Source organism: Corvus hawaiiensis, chromosome 1 (assembly GCF_020740725.1).
Source record: "Corvus hawaiiensis isolate bCorHaw1 chromosome 1, bCorHaw1.pri.cur, whole genome shotgun sequence".
Classification (NCBI taxonomy): Eukaryota; Metazoa; Chordata; class Aves; order Passeriformes; family Corvidae; genus Corvus; species Corvus hawaiiensis.
The window spans coordinates 36,503,206-36,523,537 of record NC_063213.1 but is presented as its reverse complement, the minus strand read 5'-3'; the positions used below and the strand labels follow the sequence as shown (position 1 = coordinate 36,523,537).

Below are 20,332 nucleotides of genomic sequence, written 5' to 3'. Positions count from 1 at the left end.
TGGTGTCCCTGCATTAAACCAGAAGTGTGCTGCAACTTGTCCCAAGTATTGAAACATTTTTAAACTTGACCTCCTGGAGTTCTGTGACTATATCTCAACTGACATATAAAAATGAGTCTTTGTATATAAGAAATAGTTTCAAAACCTGATCAGAAGGTAAGCAATAGTATTTAAAAATGTTATGCATTTGTTTTAGTTCTGTAACCTGCTGAGATCTGATTCATTATTTTGGACAATGGTGCTTTGCAGTGTTACCTGAGACAATGGCAGGGTCTAGGCTTTGCTTTCTCTAGTTCTCTCCAGGGTGGACGTATTGTTATTAATCAGCTCCAACATCACAAGTACATAACATAATTCATTTTAGGGTGTTTCAAATTCTTTCAAAGAAATGCTCTGAATAAATGCTCAATATTAAACCTATTAAGTAAATGTGTTATGAGAAGATTTGTTAGTTCCGCATATTGAAACTGTGAAATAAAGAAATACATTTAATGAATGCATAAGAAAGCAGGAAAGAAGAGGAATAGCTTCTTCCAGTGGTTATAACTATAATCTTCCATTCACTTACATAAACATGGTTATTTATTGCCATGACATACCAGCAAGAGTTACAAAATCGAATGCAATTAGCATAACTCTCTTTTAGTGATGTGCTCTTCACTGTTTTAGAAGATCCTGTCTTTCAGAAGAACTGAAAAATACCACAGGAGTTCATCAAACATGGCAATTAACTGGGCCCTACCCGAAAACATGATCTCTGCCTCTGTTCTGTAAAATTTAACAAGTCAGTCAATTTAACAGACAACTGAGTTCAGAGGGGGCCTAGATGTGTATCTAGACAAAATAATGAAGTTGAGATACAGAAATAGCTTCACAAAACAAAAATTTTCATTGGAGACTTGAGCTATTGATTCCTCCAGTTAAGACTCTTCAAGAGATTTTTCAGAGAAAAGTACTGAGAACGAACCCCTTTGAAAAATCGAATCTTCCTACACTGCCTCGGGTTAGGTGCATAAAAATAATTGGTACTTTTTAAAAGTCCTAGCAAAAATCTCCAGTGAATTTCAGTTAAAAGCACTTGAATCAGACTTAAAGTCACATGGTTTAGGCTTACTTCCAGTTTAGGGACAGGGCTTGAAGATAACAACTTCTTTCATATTCATTCTCTAGTTCTACATATTCATCTAAGAGAAATATTATTAAAAAGGTCTTTTGAATTCAAAATATTAAGGTCCCTTCCAGGCTAAATTGTTCTACAGTTTTGTATACATTCATAGGTATCTAGATCCAAAACAGTAGCAGAAGACCACATAATTACTCTCATTTTTCCAGGGGGGGACTCCTAAGACTTCGGGAGGTCTGTAATCCAAAGACTCAGTACAAACCCAGGCTTGAAGAAAAGGCAATTTCATCCCATCTCAGAAAACCTTCCCACGGTTTAAGTCACTACCCTGATGTGCTTTATTCATGCTATTAATACAGTAGATAAAATATCTAAGGAATTCTGAAGGGGATTTGGAAGTAAACGCAGTGTTAATAAAATCCAGAGGAAAAAATATGCTTTAGAAGTGCCAATATCATGTTGGGTAACCATGTCAGAACTGAAACAGAAATGGATAGGAAAAAGTTAAGGTATCATTCCTGAATATTACAATATATTATCCTTTCTGGATATGTGATTGTCCTTCTTCAGTTATCAGTGGAAATAGAACAGTAAATGAGTGATGCTCAGACACATATTTGCTTTAAAGCAGGTTTGATACATAATTCAAAGTAATGTAGGAATAAGGTCAGATATAGTTATTAAAGTCAAGTATTTTTTGACAGATTGGGCTTCACTTATTCTTTCATTAACTGAGATATGATAGCCATTGTCAACAACTGAGAAATGTATGAAACAATTAACCCCTTTTTGGAAACCACTATGCAGCAATGGAAACTCCAAAGGAAAAGGAGATTCACATGATCTCTCAAAAAGAAAACCAACTTGAAAAAGGGAGTCTCGCTGAAAAGTCGCTATTTCTGTCTCTGTGAGTTAAGTACGGAGAGCAGAGGAAAAGGTGGGCTAAAAATCAAAAATAAAGCTGTAAACTAATTTTGGTTTAGCAGAAAACAACTTGAAAGTATGAGCAAGGAAACTGCCTGATGTTTGAATGCTGTGTTCAGAGTGAGAGGACTTTGCACATTTTCTGTTTTAAAAAACCCCAAATCAAGGCTTAACCAGAAACACTCCTCAGTTCTGAAACAAATGTCCATCTCTAAGATGCTTAAGATTAGCATGGTCAATGAGAACAACTTTTCATTAATTGCAATGCACTGGACATGGGTCATAAGCTAGAAAGAAAGGTAATGAAAGAAAGATAGTGACTATTTTAATTAAAAACATGTTTTTTTAATTGGGGCAGAGAGGAAGGAGAGAAAATAAGTTGATAGTTTGTTGTTTTATCTTTTTTCCCGCAATTACTACATCTTTTTTATAGATAAAATCACTCAGGTCTAGAACAGGAAAAAGCACTAAGGAATTATTATTAGCATGGCAATATCACATGAAAAATTTATTTTCAAGGATGAGAAGCTTTAGGAAGCTTGTTTAGCCTTTGGAAAATCAAAGTGTAAAAGAGTATAAAAGAAGTAATCTATTAAGTCATTGTTATAAACTCCAAGCACAATTAATTTCAATATACCAGTCTGTTCATGTTCATTGAATAAAATCATTCATGCTTAAATATGGTTTTATTTCTCCATTGCAAGAAAAGAAGATAAATGGAACATGCAGTTGCTCCTTGTAGTGCTGTAACATTCATTTTAGTAACACTCTCCTCTAGATGAAAACAGTGTTTTATCACAAAGCCAATGACCGTGTAACATCTTGAGTAATATTCCAAATTTACAAGGTAAGTTAAGAATCCCAGAATATAATCAAGATACATCAGTTACAAACTATACCAGGTAGAAAATTAAAATGATTAATCAACGGCCTCTTTTCGTACGTGACAGCTGGGAGGTGCAGATCTTACTTATATGAAATGTATTCCTCCAAAATATGGTTTTCAGCAAACCATAAGGGGGCTTGGATCAAGCACCTGAACAGCAAAGATGCTGAATTCCTACTACCTGTTCCCCAGGAATGTAACCCTGAGCCCACCACCATCCAGTCTCCTGGGAAATGATGTCTTTACTGAAGGTTGAAAAATATATTTCAGCAAATTGCTCTGTTTGATCCAAACCAATTACAAAAAAGAGAATATTATTATTATTATTATTATTTTTAAAAGAGTAATGGGCTTTAATTCTAGTTTTAAATTTAAAGCAAGAGAAGAAAATTTATCTATGAAACACTGTCATGAGCAGCAAAAAATACAGACATTCACTTTTGGGGGCACTTCTTTTGATTAATAGTCTGGTAAAACTGTGATAGATTCAAATTGTTTCATGTGAACCAAGTAGCATGTTTTGGGGAAAAAAGTCGAGATGAAAATCCTGACCAACTTTAGCCCTTTGTATTTATGCCTGTTTTGCAAGAGGTATCTTCAGCATTAAGACAGTATGAGCAGAGGGATGGGTGAAAAAAGGATCTGAAAAAAGGATGGGTGAAAAATCTGCCGTTATCCTGTGGCTTTCCTTCAGCACAGCATTATGTTGGCATAGATAGACTGTTCACTAAATGCTCTTGTGGGATTGTTGTTGTAGGCCTCTTATTGCAGACTTACACAGATGCTTCTCTTTCTCCATGATAGCAAGTGGAAGCACATAGATCTAAATCTCACAGAGGGATCCTGGCATCACTGGATTTTGTGGAAACTTTCCTAAAAGATGCAGGGCAATATTTTTGAAAAATTATCAGTAGTTCTGATTGTTTTTGACAAGTAAAACTTGTGCAATACTGAGATATTGTAGCAATAGATATCCCAGGAACAGCATAAATTGATGGACAGATAAATAAGAAAAGTGAAGGAAGGAGGTCTTTCCTGGCAACAGTTTATGGAATAGTACTTACAAAAAGTGCATCTTTTCATTTTTCTTAGTCCTGGAAAACAAATAAGGGAAGCTTCCAGTATTAAAAATATGGCTACATTTTGCAGAATTCACTGGAATCTGTAGAGTTTGGGGTTGTGAAGGGTCCCTGCGTCAGCAGTTGGGGGATATATATCTGACATCCAAAATACCAGAAGCAGAACTGACTCCAGTATCGGTCTCCACTGATGCTGTACTCTTTGAAACAGAAATATTAAAAAATTAAATTATACAAACAAACAAACAAAAAAACTCTAACCAAACCAAACCAAACAGAAACCACAGGCAAACCTCTGCATGCCTTTTAAGATGAAAGAGTGCTTAAAAGTAGTATCCTGTAGAGAAAACACTTGCTTTTACAAAAAAACTCAGCTTTTTGCCTGTGAAGGAATGCTACTCTATACAAGACTGACAAATGAGTATCCTTCTTTGGCTTATTTCTTTTCCCTTAACTTTGCTTTTATCTCCTAAGCTCCTCTGAATATCCTACCTGCAACTAATCTTGATCTTAAATTTGGTGGCAAGCCTGTCCCTGGGCACAGGGCAGCGACAGTTACAAAGTGGTGATCAGAATGATGTGCTGCCTTCTGTAGGAATGAAGGAAATCAACAGCCAAAGGAATCAGCACAAGAAGCTGTATAGAAGACAGATCAGGCTCTTATTTCTGTATCATTAAAGATCAAAGGAAAGAACTCAAATGTCAACAACTTTACAAGTACATGCTTAATGCCCTGAAAAGCCAGGAAAATGGGAGCAAGCCAGACCAGGAGAGCATGCAGTGAACGTTACCTTACCAGGATCCTGTGTTTTACTTTTGCAGGTCACCTTAGAGCTATGTAGTATAGAGGATTTAAAGCTCTTAAGGAGATTAAGGGTTCAAGAGCTGTGAACTAACAAATTTAGGCCACTAAAATCACAATTCTAAATTTTAAAATGTGCATGAGATGATTATGGGTATGAGTTAGTGATTTTTAATTATTTTGTGCAAGTTTTGCATATTCATAAGTCTGCTTGGAGAAGCACACACTGCATTCTGATGAGCAATGCCATTATCTCACACTCCTAACACAGCCTCAGTGTAGCAGGAGACAAGGTTTCAGGGGCAGGACACGACACTGCAGCAGACTCACAGTTTCAAATGTCCACTGCGACACTGGGGACGGATGCTTCCCACAGCCTCAGTTCTAACCACATGTGGCACCTTCTGCTGCTCAGCTCTGGCACACCTGCTCTGCTTCACCTCTTCCCTCTCCAGAGCTGAGAAGCTTTAACCTGCATGAATTCCTCCTACCCAGAATGGCATGAGGAATGGCTCGAGCCAAGTCGTGCTTCTGCTTCCCCCACCTCAGCCAGCCTTTGGCAAGTGTCAGAGCTGGAGCATGCAAGGCTCCCAGAGAGGGGCAAGGAATGGAGGAGATATGAACTGTAGCACAGGGATCCCACACTCAGGAGAAAGCTGGAAAGCATATAGGATTTATTATCATGCCCAAGACAACCACAAGGTGAAGTCCCCCATGATGGGATCCTGACTCTTCTCAGACAGCTCAAACTGGTGGGGAGCAGCCACCTAGGGAGGAAGGACACACCTTCCCCACAAAAGACCTTCCTAACATATCTCTGTCAGATAATCTGGTTTCTTTCTTAGTGGCAGCATCATGAAACATTTGTGTGATAACTTTCAGCATTGCTTGGATCAACAGAATTCATTTATTAATAATATTTATCATCAATCTGAAGCAAGGACCCCGACCCAGTTCCGTTTTATTCATGAATAATACTTGTGGTATTATGAAGAAAATACTCTTAAAATCTGAAAATTGGCAATTTTTTTACTCCCATATTTTATCCTGGTCAAAAACTCATTTTTGGTACGACTCTAATAAAGCATTTTTTCAAATATTTTGAAGTGCAAGGGTCTGAAACACTGTTGTCTGTCTAAGAGAACAATTGCATCTCCCTAACGTGAGTAGCCTACTTCTCATTTAGCCTGTAAAAATAAACCTTTCCAGACATCTAGTCACCAGACTCTCAGATGTTTTGCTTGCAACTAGAAATGGATTCATTAAAAAAACAGAAGTAGCTGATATCAAACAGGGATTCTGTTGAAGGCCAGTATTTTTATGAAAAATGTATAAGCTGATATGTACAAGAAAGGAAGGCAGCAGAGGATTGTGCATCTGTAACCAGGGTCAGTATTTGAATCAGGATGAGTATTTGAAGGCATACACAGAATTCCCTATGCTCTACTGCTGCTGCCACCGAATAGTAAAGGACTAGACTGGCTTGTCTGGCTTATCTATGTGTTTATACACAGCAAACTAGACACACTTCAGCTCTAAATAATGCATTCACCTTTTTATAAAATTTTACTGGAGCAGAAAAAAAGCCTTGTGGCATGACCTACCAGCAGTATGCACACCACCTTGTTATGAATATGCACAGTTTCTCAGATAATGAAGCCCTAACTATTTAGAGGTTTTTCACATGAAAATCAATGAAAAATGAAGTTTAAATTTCATTTTGAAAGCTCCAAGCATTCATCATTCTTATGAATGCTCCAAGCATTCATTCATAAGAAAATAATAAAAGTACATGGTACCAGTATCATCTCAGTATCATCTTTCTGTCAGATGCTAGTGAACACCTAGAGGAAGGAATATTCCTCTTTACTTCACCACGTTTTCACAGTTATTGGCAGTGAACAACCTTGCTTTCTCATGAAGCTGGAGAAGCATCTAATAGATGCTGTTAAAAGCCAGGCAGAATGCAATAACCATTCATGAATTTGTCTACTCAGATTTTTAGCATATTGACAGATTTTGGCCTCCCAACATTCTTTGACAACATATCCCTATCCTATCACTGAACTGTGTCATACAGAAAAGAGAACTTCCTTTGTGCCTGGTCATAGTGATTTTCAAGTCCATGTGCCCTGAGGACAAATAATCAAACCACTTGCTCATCATTTCCCCCAAGTCATTCATGAATTCAGAGCTACCTCTTCATCTTTTCCTACCATAGAAAAGAAACGACTATCAACAAATCCTTGAATTTTTCAGAAATAAAATAAATGAGGAGACTCACTAGGAACTCTAGGCTAATAATGTAATGGTCTACAATGTAAGAGGTGATTAGTAGATCTAAACAGACCTTAGGCATTTGCTATCTAGAGTTGTCTAAGAGATGAACTGCTGATGTTGTTCCTATATTGTAACTTCAGACCAAGGCAATTTGGAGTGTATGTATGGGACAGGCCAGCCATAGGCTTTTTTATCATCTCTTCTAAAAGCAAACTAGAAGACTTGACAGTCTGTAGAAATGATTTCTAACATTACCTTCTCTTCCACTCAAGCATGTATGGGCAATTCATGTGCTTTTCGAGAGAGGAAGGATTAGTATACTTGTGAAAGGAAACACTATCATTTTGCTAATCCCAGGCAAAGCAGATACAGTGGCTGTCATGCTCAGGACATGAAACATCTCTGTGGTCACAGAGAAGTCTTATGCTCAAAATAGCTTGCACATCCTTTGAGGTGTTCTGTGGCAGCAATGATCTCAATACACCAAGCTTTGAACAATTCTGTTGAGCACAACTTCTATGAACAGCGTGGTGGAAACACCCACATGGAAAGGGGAAAGGATTGCAGCACCTCAGCTGGCTGGTCAGTGAGGGGCCCTGAAGAGCACAAGAGCTGGGGCTTACACAGCAGCAACTCAGCAGATGAGGGGCCAAGAGAACACCATCCTCCAAGGCTTCTTGAAGAACACACCAGTGGCATTGCTCTTGGCGAGCAGGGCATTAAAATAACTCCACTGTCCCTAGTGAACAAGCAGCTCTTGACTTCTCTTTGTCTGAGGGCTACTGGGATGAAGGTGTCACAAAGAAGCTTTATCCTAAAATCAAATCCTGCTCAAAGCTCTGAGCTAGTGATAGCAAACACTGTGGCAAAACATCCCTGGCATGCTTTAGCAGCTGTAACACACTAGCAGAACAACTATGCAGAAACACACTGACATCTCTGATCCCAGGAGCCTTGGTTTCTTCTGGTATTATCACAAGGAGGGCAATTTTTTCATGGAACCCTGTAGAGCACTGCCATTAAGCAATTTCAAAATCATTGGGAGAACCATCACACATGTCAACCATGCTTAATTTAGGGTGATTAATTTAGATTTGGTAAGGCAGATAAAGCATTTTTATTGCAAAACATAACTCATTATGTAAGGTGCATATACATTACACACGTACTCAGACACTACAAAACGTGTGTAGCATCTAGCTGGGGGAAAACACGTTTTTAGTAAACTAAAAATGCAGATCTAAATTTTAACAGAATGTGCGTTAGGTGAGATCACTGTGTACAGAAGGGTTAAATACCTATTTTCAGTGTGAAATAGTTCATATTTCAAAGTTCACACTTTTCATGTAACCATTGTGTAATAAGATATCTTCTAAAATACTTGCATTTAGACACACTTAATACCTATTTCTGCCCTAGTAATGCCGTGAACATCACAAACATTAATTTATAATTAGGCCCCTGAAGATACTACTTCTAATTTTTTTAAAACAAATGTATTATTTTGCCTAAAAGTTGAATCTGCTATGCTCCCTGAGAATACTACAATTTAAAATACACATATTTTATTATCTGCACCATGTAACCATTTTTGTGTGGCAGTATGTTAGCGCATAAACTATCACATACAATTTATGAGTAGAATTTTAAGGCAAGCTTTCTGTTTAAAGTATGTAGTTCATAGCAAAGACTATATTTATTACAAGATTTAACAACAAGGAAAGAATTTCCATGAGTGTCTAATTTTCAATTTACACAGTAAAAAATACATCTGGAAAGAAACCAAAGGTCTTTGTAAGTTGATTATATGCTAGCCAATGTGAGGCTTTGTTACTTTATAAGAGACTGAAATGAGATTATCTAGAAATTGCCTTCCCTATTTTTTCCAATCTCATCGGAAAGAAATGAAAAAAAGAATATGAAAAACTGGTTAGACTTCCATTTTTAATATAATCGGATGCTGTAAGTCACACAGTAAAATGTCCTGTAGACACAAAGGCAGGAAAATGATGGATTTTCTTTAAGATATGCAACACTTAAAATTTTCTCACTACAGCGTTCAGCTGCTTTACAAGGTTACAGCTAAGCCTAATCCTGATCTGGTTTAGTGAAAGCAGAGCTTCACTAAATTCTGGGGTCTGTAAGGGTGTTAAGTGCACTATCAACACAGAGATATGAAAATTGGGAAGAATGTAGAGGTCATTAAATTAATTGGCATCCTATATGCCCACCCTCCAGTATGGAATCGATCCTCATTACCAGGGCTGTGCTTTGTTTCATTTTAAATGGTCCCAGGGATGGGATTTAGTATGTTATCAGCTATTCCCCTGTGAAGGAACCAGACCACTGATTTGGATTACAGTCAGCAGCACTTATATGAGCCTCTGCTTCATTTCAGGGGATTAAAACTCAGTTTCAAAGACAATGAGAAAGAGCCCTTCAAAACATTTCTCATACTGATGACTTGCATAGCAAAGCTGTGGAAGCCTGTATTTATTTGCCTTGGGATGGAACCATGGAGGCAGTAAGCAACTGGAAAGAAGCTCACAAGAAATGCAATGTACAAATTATTTGGAGGCAATCCTCTCTTATCTGTGAAAGAGAAACAGAGAAAACACTCCTCAGATCCCCTAATCCAGACAAACATACACAACGTTTTTGTTTGTTTGTTGTTCTCTCTGCCCTTGTTTCAAACTATTAATGCTCCTTTCAAGGTCAGGGGGAAATTTCATTTCTACACAAAAGGTCATGGACTGGGAGTTCTGGTAAAGAACTGGAAGTAAAAATTTCCTTTTACAGGGTGAACTCTGAAATTTGGTCTATCAGAGTCATCCAATGGTTAGTAGAAAGACCCTGTCTCTTGCTACCCTGTCCATTTTATTTAAATATACCAGCTCTTCAGCCTTCTACCACCCTCTGCCACCTTTCTCAGCAGCCCAGCTCCTTGGAGATGTGAATATCAGCTCTTTTCTTTTTAACCACTGAGTATCAGATGATCTCTCCTTGAGCAATTCACTTGGACCCTTAATTATTGTGACAACACTTGTTATTTAGAGAGTACCTTCATCTTCAAAGCACTTCACCAACATCAATTAACCCAAATCTAGATTAATTCATCTGACAGTTAATTCGCTATATATCCAGCAATTCCCATAATGGAGAACAAACTAGTGGCTATTAAAGTCATCAGAATGAGTTCACTTGACTTCAACAAATATGGGATCAAGCTCATTTCTTGACTCTATTTCTCTCTCCTAAATCTTAACTGCAATATGGTATTTTCTTCCCCAGAATCCTCAGCTGCTTTATCAAGAATACAACCAAGGAAAGGCAAGAGAAAAAAAGAGAAAGGAATCTGTAAGATGAGATCACAAACACAGGGAGTTAATCAGGTTTGTTTTAAGGGTGATCTTAAATCTTACGCTCCACCTGCACAGAGTTTATGAAGATTGATCAGGTCAGTCCTTGACGTGCTCAGACAAATCAGGGTTCCAAACACACTGCTACAATTACTCAGTTCAGGAGGCACTCATATCATAAGGCAATTTCTAAATTATAGGTTAACACAAACAGAAAACAGGGTGAGTGGTTGCAGCAAATTCCCCACAGTCACTGTAGACCTTATGAGATAGGCATCTTAAGTTTTTAATAAGTGCCTGTGGTAGCACTTCTCTCTCTCATGTAGAGAGAGCAAGGGGAATATGAAAGAGAAAGGAAAAGAAACATTTACTTGAAATGAAGGTTTGATGGTATTTATGCAAGCAGGTCTCAGAAACTGCCTTTCACAGTGTGTTGTTTACTTTAATTTTATAATAATCCTCAAAATAATGCATCATTCTCTCTGAAGACTGTATTAAAACTCCTACGCTCATGAAGCAGTATGAACTTAAACAAATATTTCTCTTAGCTTATTAAATATACACCTCATCCTAATATATAAGCCTATTTTTTTTTCTTTTCACCACCAAGAAGGAACTTTTTATTATCCAAAATTATCAGCTGCACAGTTAGGTCTATAAGAACTTTGCTGAAAATTCACAACACGATAATATCCTTGAAGTGGCTAATAAATAAATATTATTCAGACTATAAAGAAAGATCTGCACTCTCCAAGAGTGAGGCAATTATTCTACACATTCCAGGAAAATGCTCTGACCTAATGAAAAGGAAACAACTTACTGAAAAAGAAATTTGAAAGCATCTTTTGATTCATATTAAAGGCATGTAAAGGTTGAGTCCCCCTTTCTTATTTTTGAACATTTTCTACAAGAAGGACTCCATATGCAAATACCTCTTCAACAACACCAGGGTAAGCAAGCAGAGAATGATTGGCTCCACTGGCATTAATATGGTGAGTAAATTGAAGGGAAAATGCAGAACTGCTTAGTTAATCAAGTATGACTGAAATCACCCAATCAAGTAAATAACCAGCGAGTCTAGCCTGTGCTGTAATTTGTTCTTGGTGCCAGTCTCTTTCTACATGGAATTTAATGCCCAAAGAAAACAGCAACAATAAATGAGCCTTCTCTTATGGAACAGTAAAAAATCCTTCAGTTTGTGCCTATCTAATCATCATTTGACACTGGTTGAATTGCCTTTTAAGCCACATGCTTTTCAAAATCCTGCAGAAATTATTGCTGTTGACCGCAAACTGTATCTTTCCATACTAGTGCTTCAAACACTCTGACAGCTAAACTGTGAAAGAATAAAAGCACTAATGGATTTGTCTGAATGTATTATTCCTTGTATTTTAAGCTTTACTTAGTCTTCTTCAAAGGTTCGGCTCAGTTACTTTCACTAGTGGCTTTCAGAGATTTTCAGATGAGGGTTTATTGAAGGATTAGAGTTTATAATATACCTGTATAAGCAGAGCTGTAGTCAAGTATTAAAGATCACTGAAAACTTATTGATCTAGAGAACACAGCAGCAATAACTCAAAGAATATCAAAATAACCACTGCTATTTGCTTTTCCTTAACTCAGAATGGAGCAGATAATACATTTACAGACCTATAAGAAGCAATTTCTTCCCCTAATGATCCATCATTTTGCATGAAAGAGTCAACACTTTCAAGAAATCAGAAGGAAACAGAAAATTACAACTGTCTGAAGAAGACCCAACATTCCACCCCCAAAAATGCCATAGCAGACACTGGGGAACAGATTATTATTTTAATAAATACTTTTCATGCAATGATTTTAATTAATAAAATTAAAATAAAGTGATTATCTATTTACATGCAGAATAATATCAAGATCTTTATTGTAAGCTGTGGAGCTTCTTCTATTAATATTGCAACAAGGTTCACATTATATAATAGTATCAACAAGGCAGGAGAGGCACTGCATAGATTACTAATTTAAGCAAAGTTCTGGTCTCTCAAGAAGACCTTGTTAACAATGACCTACCAAAAAAAAAGTAGAAAATGCATGGTCTGTGAAAATTCACATTGGAAAGGGACCTATTTATCAAGGTCTCAGTGTGGAAATATACTGAAAGTCACACGACCTTTAAAGTCCTGAGTGCACCTTACTAGGACTAAGAGCATCATAGGTACACTGGGGCTTACAAGCATATGGAAATAGAGTACTCAGCAGAAAACCAAACATAATTCATGTGCGACGACACAGCTCCAACAGATCGAATAGACACAGCCGAGGAAGTCAACTGGACATAAAAGAAAACAGAGAAGAATGGCAGAACCAGGTTTTAACCTCATGAGAAGTGCACAAGAAGAGGCAACCTTCCTGTGGTTACCAAAAGAAAGTAACAGTACTGTCTGGGGGCTTCAGGCTGCAAAGAGCCCTTCATACACACAGAGAGAGGCCTTATAAAGCGATGTATGGGACAGCCCCGGTAACCATGGCTGTGTGCCCCACTCACAACTGCACATGCACAGTTTCATCGGGATCATCCCCTGTAATCTGGGCTGCACAGGGCTGAAACAATAAACAAACTCACAGCAATGATATAGTTGCAACATACAGATTTTTGAAAGGTAGAAAAATATCTAATGGACGTGCTTCTTCTGAAAATTTCCCCTAGGTAGGTGGAAGATGGAAAGAGCTTTCTATACAGATATGACCTGTGCTTCCCACTCTCCTAGCAGCTTATCAGTTTACCTCAGCAACACTTTTACTCCAGCTCTTTTTTGCTTCCTTTCCTACTTTTCCTTGTAAACAGAACTTCTTTTGGGGAGGTTCTCCATGCAACTTCAGCAGAAGATAGAATTATTCTGTGTCATATGCCCTGTTTTGCCTTTGCCTAACCAACACCTTGTTAGGCATTTATTTCCCAAGTATAACAGCACCTAATACCAAAACAAAAAAAGATAATTTTTCTGTGTACATTACCAGGACTCCTCTAGAAAGACTGCAACTACTAGAATGGGCAGGCAGTAGATGATCCCCACCTGAAAATACCCACAACACAATCTGGTACTTCAGATAAACCTTTGACGGCAACTTAACTCACATGCTGAAACCAGATTTGAATGCCAAAGTTTCACAATTTAAAGGACCTTCAGCACAACAGACTTGGATAAAACCTGCCCTCAGAAGAAGTACAATCCTCACTCAGATTTGTCAGTAGTTTGTTGATTTGAAACTCTTTACATATTAGAAAAGCAATGCACTACTTTTGGATCAAAGAGGTATTTTGTTCACTTCAATGCATACACTAATTGTCTGTCCTGTTAGCATTAAAAGAAGGTATGATTGGCACTGAAGCGTGACCAGACTTCTTGGACGGTTTCAGTATGTGGGAAGAAAAACTCAGTAGGTTTGTAAATCTAATATATCCTTTTCATAATAAAGCCTAGAGCAGCAATAATTGTAATAAAGTTTTACAAGGTGTCCTGAGAGGAATAAAATGTTCATTATTCTCTGCACCACAGCTAAATAAAGCAAAATTAGTGTTTTCTTTAAAAGCCTATAAGGAATTCAAATTACCAGACTTTGTAAAGAATGCTAGCAAAAGACTTTTGAGGCAGATCCTAACTATTGGTTGCTTTGATTTTAGTGACTTGACTTATCTTTCTAAACAGACATTTTAAACCAGAAAGTTTCAAACGCCCAGACAGTGTAAAGACTGCTTTGGATGCAAGACTTATGAAGAGCAAATTTCCTGTACGTTGAACTTTCTTTGGGTTGTTTTAGGGTACTTTTCCCATGTTAATCCTCATTCCCCATAACAAAAATCTGACCAGTAAATTCAGAACCCATGTGATTTCAGTGGCAGAGATGAAGGGCCAGGACTCCAGGGTTCCAAATAGCCTACAGAGGCAAACCAAAGGTAGTCACAATTGCAAGGTGTCTGCAGTTAAGAATTTCACCAAGCTGGTAGTTCCCTCCGAGCCCTTCTGGTGCCTCTTTAAGCCTTAACTTAGATTATGCTTTCCAGAGCATGTTAAAAACTAACAGCAGGAAGAGACACAAAACTACCCAGCCTTATGCAATTACTGTTCACAGTGATCAAACAATCTTGGCAAGAAGCTGGTGCTCAGCAAGGCAGCTGGAATACACTAAATCTCCCCCCCATTAAATAAGGCACAGGGAACTCTTCCACCACTTAGCAGTAACATATTGCTATATACTTTATGAAGTGAAACAAAGCAACTGAAGTCAAATGTTCCAAAATATGGTAATGCAGAGAGTGGAATGCTCAGTCAATCAAAGTAAAATTAAAGTAAATCAAAGTATAAACATTCATACAGTGCTATACCAGTCACAGACATTTCATCTCTCTAATTCTTATCATTTTCACTCTTCTGTCCTAGCTGCCATCCAATTCCTAGGTTATAGACCACATAGAAAAGAAGCAAATGATTATCTGACAAGTATTATATGCTATCTCTCAAATACAACTGATTTGGGTAGCTGCTCTACCATAACAGCCGAGTCTCTTACACGCACCAAAAGTTATAAAGGGTCTGAATTTGAAATAAGTATCAAGCTTTTTTTTTATTTTACAACCATAATTAGTTTTAAAATATTCCTGTACTCATGAATGATCTGATGCAAATCTTAGTACTTTTAGCTTTACTGCAAATGACTGAACTGTAGCCTCAGGCAAATACTCAGGTATCTAAAGCAGGTCTACAAATACTTGCATACACAAACGAAAAACACGTATTCTACCAAAAAAAGGTAAAAAAAAGACTGTCTTAAAAATTCTCAATAGGTTCACAAGACCTGTGGCTTTTGCCCTGGTTTTCTTCTTCAGCCATTCTTTCACTGACTTTCCCCATATCTTCTCTACAGGCAGTCCTAAGGGACTACTCTTGTTCCTCTTCACTTCTCCCTTTTCAGCCTCTCTTTTGGTAGTTCATCTGCACACAATTTTGACTACTGTATCTGCTCATAGCTCAAAAGACCACCTTTATTCCCAGACCCATCTTTGCCTGCCCATACTGAAATCTGAGCCTTTCTCATACCTTCTCACCTCAATTTCAAAGAGACAAGAGCATTTTTCTCCCTGCAGAACCTCATTCCTCTACCCTTATGGACTTGCCACTTGTTCTCACATTCGAGACTTCACAATTTTGTTTGCTTCTCTTCCTAGGTTTTCTCACCTAAGTGATTTAAAGGCCACATGTGATGAAGGCAGTGCTGTGCTAATTCTGCTTTTCATTTCAGTAGCAGAAATCTGATCCATCTCTTGTCTCAAATTTATATGTTGTTCCATAATAACAGGGCAAACCACAATCCAATCATTCATAAGACTGCTTTTTGCCCTTTCCACTCATCTGTGACATGTATTGTAACATATCCACACCAGCATTTTATTTTTTCTATCTGCATAGCACATCCTGCAGCATCCTAAGTGAAAAATGACAACACCCCTTCTGCAGGGTTTTGCAGCTATAATGATGAAAGAAGAAATGTTGGCAGTGACAAAATAAAATTCTATTAGGCAATTTGGCACAGTAAGAAAAAAAAATAGTCATACTTTCAGGTTCAATATCCTTTCATCAGGTCTAAGAGTCTGAATAGACGCTGGGGACCAGTGCTCTTTGTTTGATGTTGTTTAATTTAGTATTAGCCTTAAAGCTGATCAGAAGATATAAACAATCATATAAAGCCTTGATTTAAGCCAAATTAGCCAAAAGAAGATGATTTTTTCTACACAAAGCTCCAAGTTCCCAATCATCTGTCTTTCCCTTGACTAGAAACACTTTCATTACTATGGCATATGACTCTTTGTGGCCATCCTATTCTTCAAGTATAATAACAAATCTCTTATTTCAGTGTTTCTTTTACAGGAGGCCTCCAGATACAGAAGTGAGAAAATAGTAGTTAAAATTGTGGTAGGGCTGCCACTTCCCATGAATATACTTTCACCAGTTAAATGATGATGGAGTCAAATTATCCAACTGATTGGGAAAAACAGTCCCATTATTTTTTGAGGTTACTGCAAGAAATATAGAGCATAATCTACTGATTACAGTGGATTACCACTTCTCTGCATCCTTAATTTGATTATGGTAATCATAACGCAGCTGTGTGATCATCTTTTACATCAAAGAAGAGGGAAGTGCAGAATAGCAATCTACAGTTGAAGAAGAGGGACCAACTTTTGTTTTCTATGAGTAAAACTATTTAAAAAATAGGAATTATTTCTGACCTTTAGCCTGCGATCCTGGTCTCCACTGCACAGAGAATTTACAGACACTTTAAAAGTCTTCCATGCTGGATTTAAGTTATTCATCACAACCTGTGAGTGAAAAGAAGAAAGAGAACCCTTAACATTTCCACATCTCTCAGCAGAATGCTAACAAGAGCCACAATTCTCAATATAGTACATTCACCAGCAAGAGAAGGAAGCAGAGCTCAGCTGGCGTTTTCAGAACTACATCCATGGGATATGAGCCCTTGAGCAACCTGCAGTTTGCAACACTCCTCCTCTGGAAAGCCCTCAAAAGGCACAAGTGGGAAATGGACCTATACATACCCACAGATCATGCTACAAACATTGCTCCAGCACTGCCACGCCTCAGTGGGAGATAATTCACAAGGGGAAGGTTGTACTACTGAACTGGAAGCCATGGAATAGAGACGCAGAACTGGGCAATGGGGATGGGCAACCTCAATTTACACGCACACAGTTTGCCCTGCTAAGAAAACTTTATGGAATCCATAACAGCCTTATAACCCCTAACACCTGCCACAGCTCCACCCTAAACACCTAAATGCCGTTTCTAAAGACAGTGCCAGTCATTACCATAGAGCAGTAATGTCACTGGGTCATAAGAAACAAATGTAAAGCACTCAGATTACAATCCCTTTAGCACCAGCAACCTGGGAGGAGGTGGGGAAGAAGCAACATAGTATTAATGGGAAAACACAATACAGCCTGTAGCCTGGTTTTGGCTAAATCTAATATTTATATCTCCTGACCTTCCAAACAGAGTATCTGCCAGTTTAATTGGATTTGGATCTTTGGCTTCAGTATCATCTTCCTTTACCATAAGGTGCATAAGTCAAGACCTGATGCCCATTAGTTAATAATTATACTAGAGTATAACACTAGGAAATGTTTTTAAACGTGGGTGTTTGCACACCACACTTAAAAACACTTCCCTTTGTGACACAGGAAGCATAAACTATGGCTCCTGACAACTCACCTGTGTCCTTGGAAAATAAACTCAACTCTATTCCTTACCTCAGTCCTGTGAACAAGTTGTTGGGTTGCATCATCATTCACCCGAAAAATCTCCAGAAAAGGATCAGATTTGCTGAAAAAATCCTAAAATAAAATATAGGACAGGTTACTCTTGAGGCTCCTTTTTCTTTGAGCTTTTCAGGCACAATGCACTGGTGCTTTCTTGACTGCTAATGAAAAGGAAGAGCCAGCGCAGTATTAGCGAGACCTCTTGGTGTTTCTCAGCAATATTTCATTCTTGTCCTTGTCCCACAAGGATTCCCATAGCACAGTTGTTGTTCTCAGTTTGCCTATTTAATCATGGCACACAGAACTCTAAAATATCCTTATACAACTTCTTCCCTTCTCACACCCAGCTCAGTTCCCTGAGCATTAGCTCCGTCATCCACCTAGCTTGTTTCGTTCTGTCTCCATACCTGTTTGGTCTTTTGACATCAGTTTTCTAGTGCATTGCACTTTGAAGCATATTCCACAGTGGGGTTGAATTTCACACTGTTCACGTACCCTCTCAAAACAGAAGTTAATTGGCCAAGACGCTGTGCTACTACCAACTAACACAAGATGGATTAGAGATGGTTAGAGAAGCAAGTCCTCTTCAGGGTGTGGTAACATGGCCCATGCTAAGATGACAAACAGAGCAGAGTAATGCAGTAAATAACTTGGTATCTCTAGGCGAATCCGTGAGACACTGATGTTCACATTCACACACTGCAGAACACCCTCTCCTAGTCTGGCATCCAGCTAACAACCCCGAACTTTCTTACACAAACATAAATTCAGATGCTTTCTATAGTGCTGCTTCAGTTTGGCCACAACCTCTTTTGTTTCAACAGCTCATTTATTCTGGACATGCTGGCTGGGGGGGACAGAAGGGTAACTGGCTGTTAACCCTCCACAACTGGAGGGGGAAGCTTCAAATTTCTAACTGTGCAATGCTGAAAGAACAGGATTTAAATGCACTAAGCCCATTTTCTGTAGTTTCAAGTCCCTTCTTCATTTTTTTCTTCAAAAGAGCCACAGGATTAACTCTGTGTATATGAATATTCTTCTCTACAGGACATATCCAAAACCACAGACTTCCATGTCAATCTGGGGAAGTGAGAAATTCTGTTCGCTCTCCAAGTGTTTCTATGATAGTGTTAGTGTAAAAATTACTCTAATATATATATAATTCTACAAATTTCTCCTCACCAAACATCCACCATACTAGCTGCATAGTCATTGGTTTGGGAACAGTTTTGGATAAGATGCTAGTCAAAGTCTGGGCTTGGTAAAATTTATTTTTGGGACATTTTTATGATTCCACAACTTCAAAACAAACAAAGAATTCAGGTGTTTGAAACAGGACACCTGAATTTGAATGTCTGGAGAAGAAAATGAGTCCCTATGGACCACAAAGAAAGGCTCAAGGAACCTAAAGTCTTGTCCTACAAATGACATAATGTTGGGCTCAGAGTGCTCTTCTGTCATTGATCTGCTTCTTTACTTTCTAGAGAAAACTTAATGGCACATTTAGCAACTGGTGCAAAGCACTTAAATATTTATCCGTTAAATACTATCATGGGGAGCATGGAACAACAAAGCTGTATGTTTGGCGCTTTGTTCCAACTACATGGTAAACAGGACATTTTATATCAAACTGAAAAACCAGTGCAAAATTCAACTAAGTAACTCTAGAGTTTGCCTCAAGGCCCTGATGTAGATTCAGTATCTGGACTCCAATCTAAACTTTAAACTGCTAATATGTAGGGGGTTTTGGTGATGAAATTCTGCCAGATTACCAGTACATAGCAGAGAGAACAAGCAGAGAGAGAGAGTGTTGGTTTAATAATAGTGACATGAAAATCCAGACCACATAGGGTTAAAAAAGATTGAGCTGCCTCTTCTCGCACATAAGCATTCTGATGGAAGCTGAGAAAAAGCTTAATGTTAACAGTTTCTTTATCAAACACAAATTTGATAAGTTATTTGAAAGAAAATACCTCAAAATGATACATCCAAAGAAGACACTCTGGAGTGCAAAAGAATTCAGAAAGGAAGCCAAGATTTCATTTAAGGCTCAAAATATAGTATCATTCCTAGCTGAGTATCATAAAGCTACAACAGCACATCAGCACAAAGGAAATAATTTTTAATACCTGGTTTTAACTACCAAGGTAATACCACATAAAGGGAAAGATATAAGTGCCTTATATCACTCCTCCTTCAATGCAAAAACAAAGCCTAATTACTTTCAGAACGGAGGTACAAACAAAAAAATCCTTCTATATTGAAAGTGTTTTGTAAGAAGTAAAAAATGATAAGCTGAAGAAACATTTGCTTTCACAATTAACACTTCTTTGGTTGTTATGCTGAATCTAATAGCTTTGCATTATCTCACAAGAATACCATCTGAAAGAAGAATAGCAGCAATATATTGTGTTATTTTAATATGATTTAAATGATTAATGTAATATATTTGCTAGTGGTATAATGCACATCGTTCTTCCAGTATGTGCAGCAGTTACACAGTGATAACACAAGTACATGGCCTAAACTTAAAAAATTTAGATAGATCTGTTTCTAAGAACCTACTT

The 20,332-nt window shown here is 37.8% G+C and overlaps 1 protein-coding gene across 3 annotated transcripts in view; it reads right to left on the bottom strand.

Annotated features, from left to right (window-relative positions):
* Positions 1-20,332, bottom strand: part of CPNE4 (copine 4) — a 229,594-nt gene that overhangs the window by 70,599 nt on the left and 138,663 nt on the right. For all 3 annotated transcript variants that reach the window (XM_048300558.1, XM_048300539.1, XM_048300549.1), the window contains 2 exons: positions 17,757-17,840; positions 16,719-16,808 (listed from right to left, as the gene is read on the bottom strand). In XM_048300558.1, the coding sequence (XP_048156515.1) occupies positions 16,719-16,808; positions 17,757-17,840 (174 nt within the window). The remainder of the gene's footprint in view (positions 1-16,718; positions 16,809-17,756; positions 17,841-20,332) is intronic.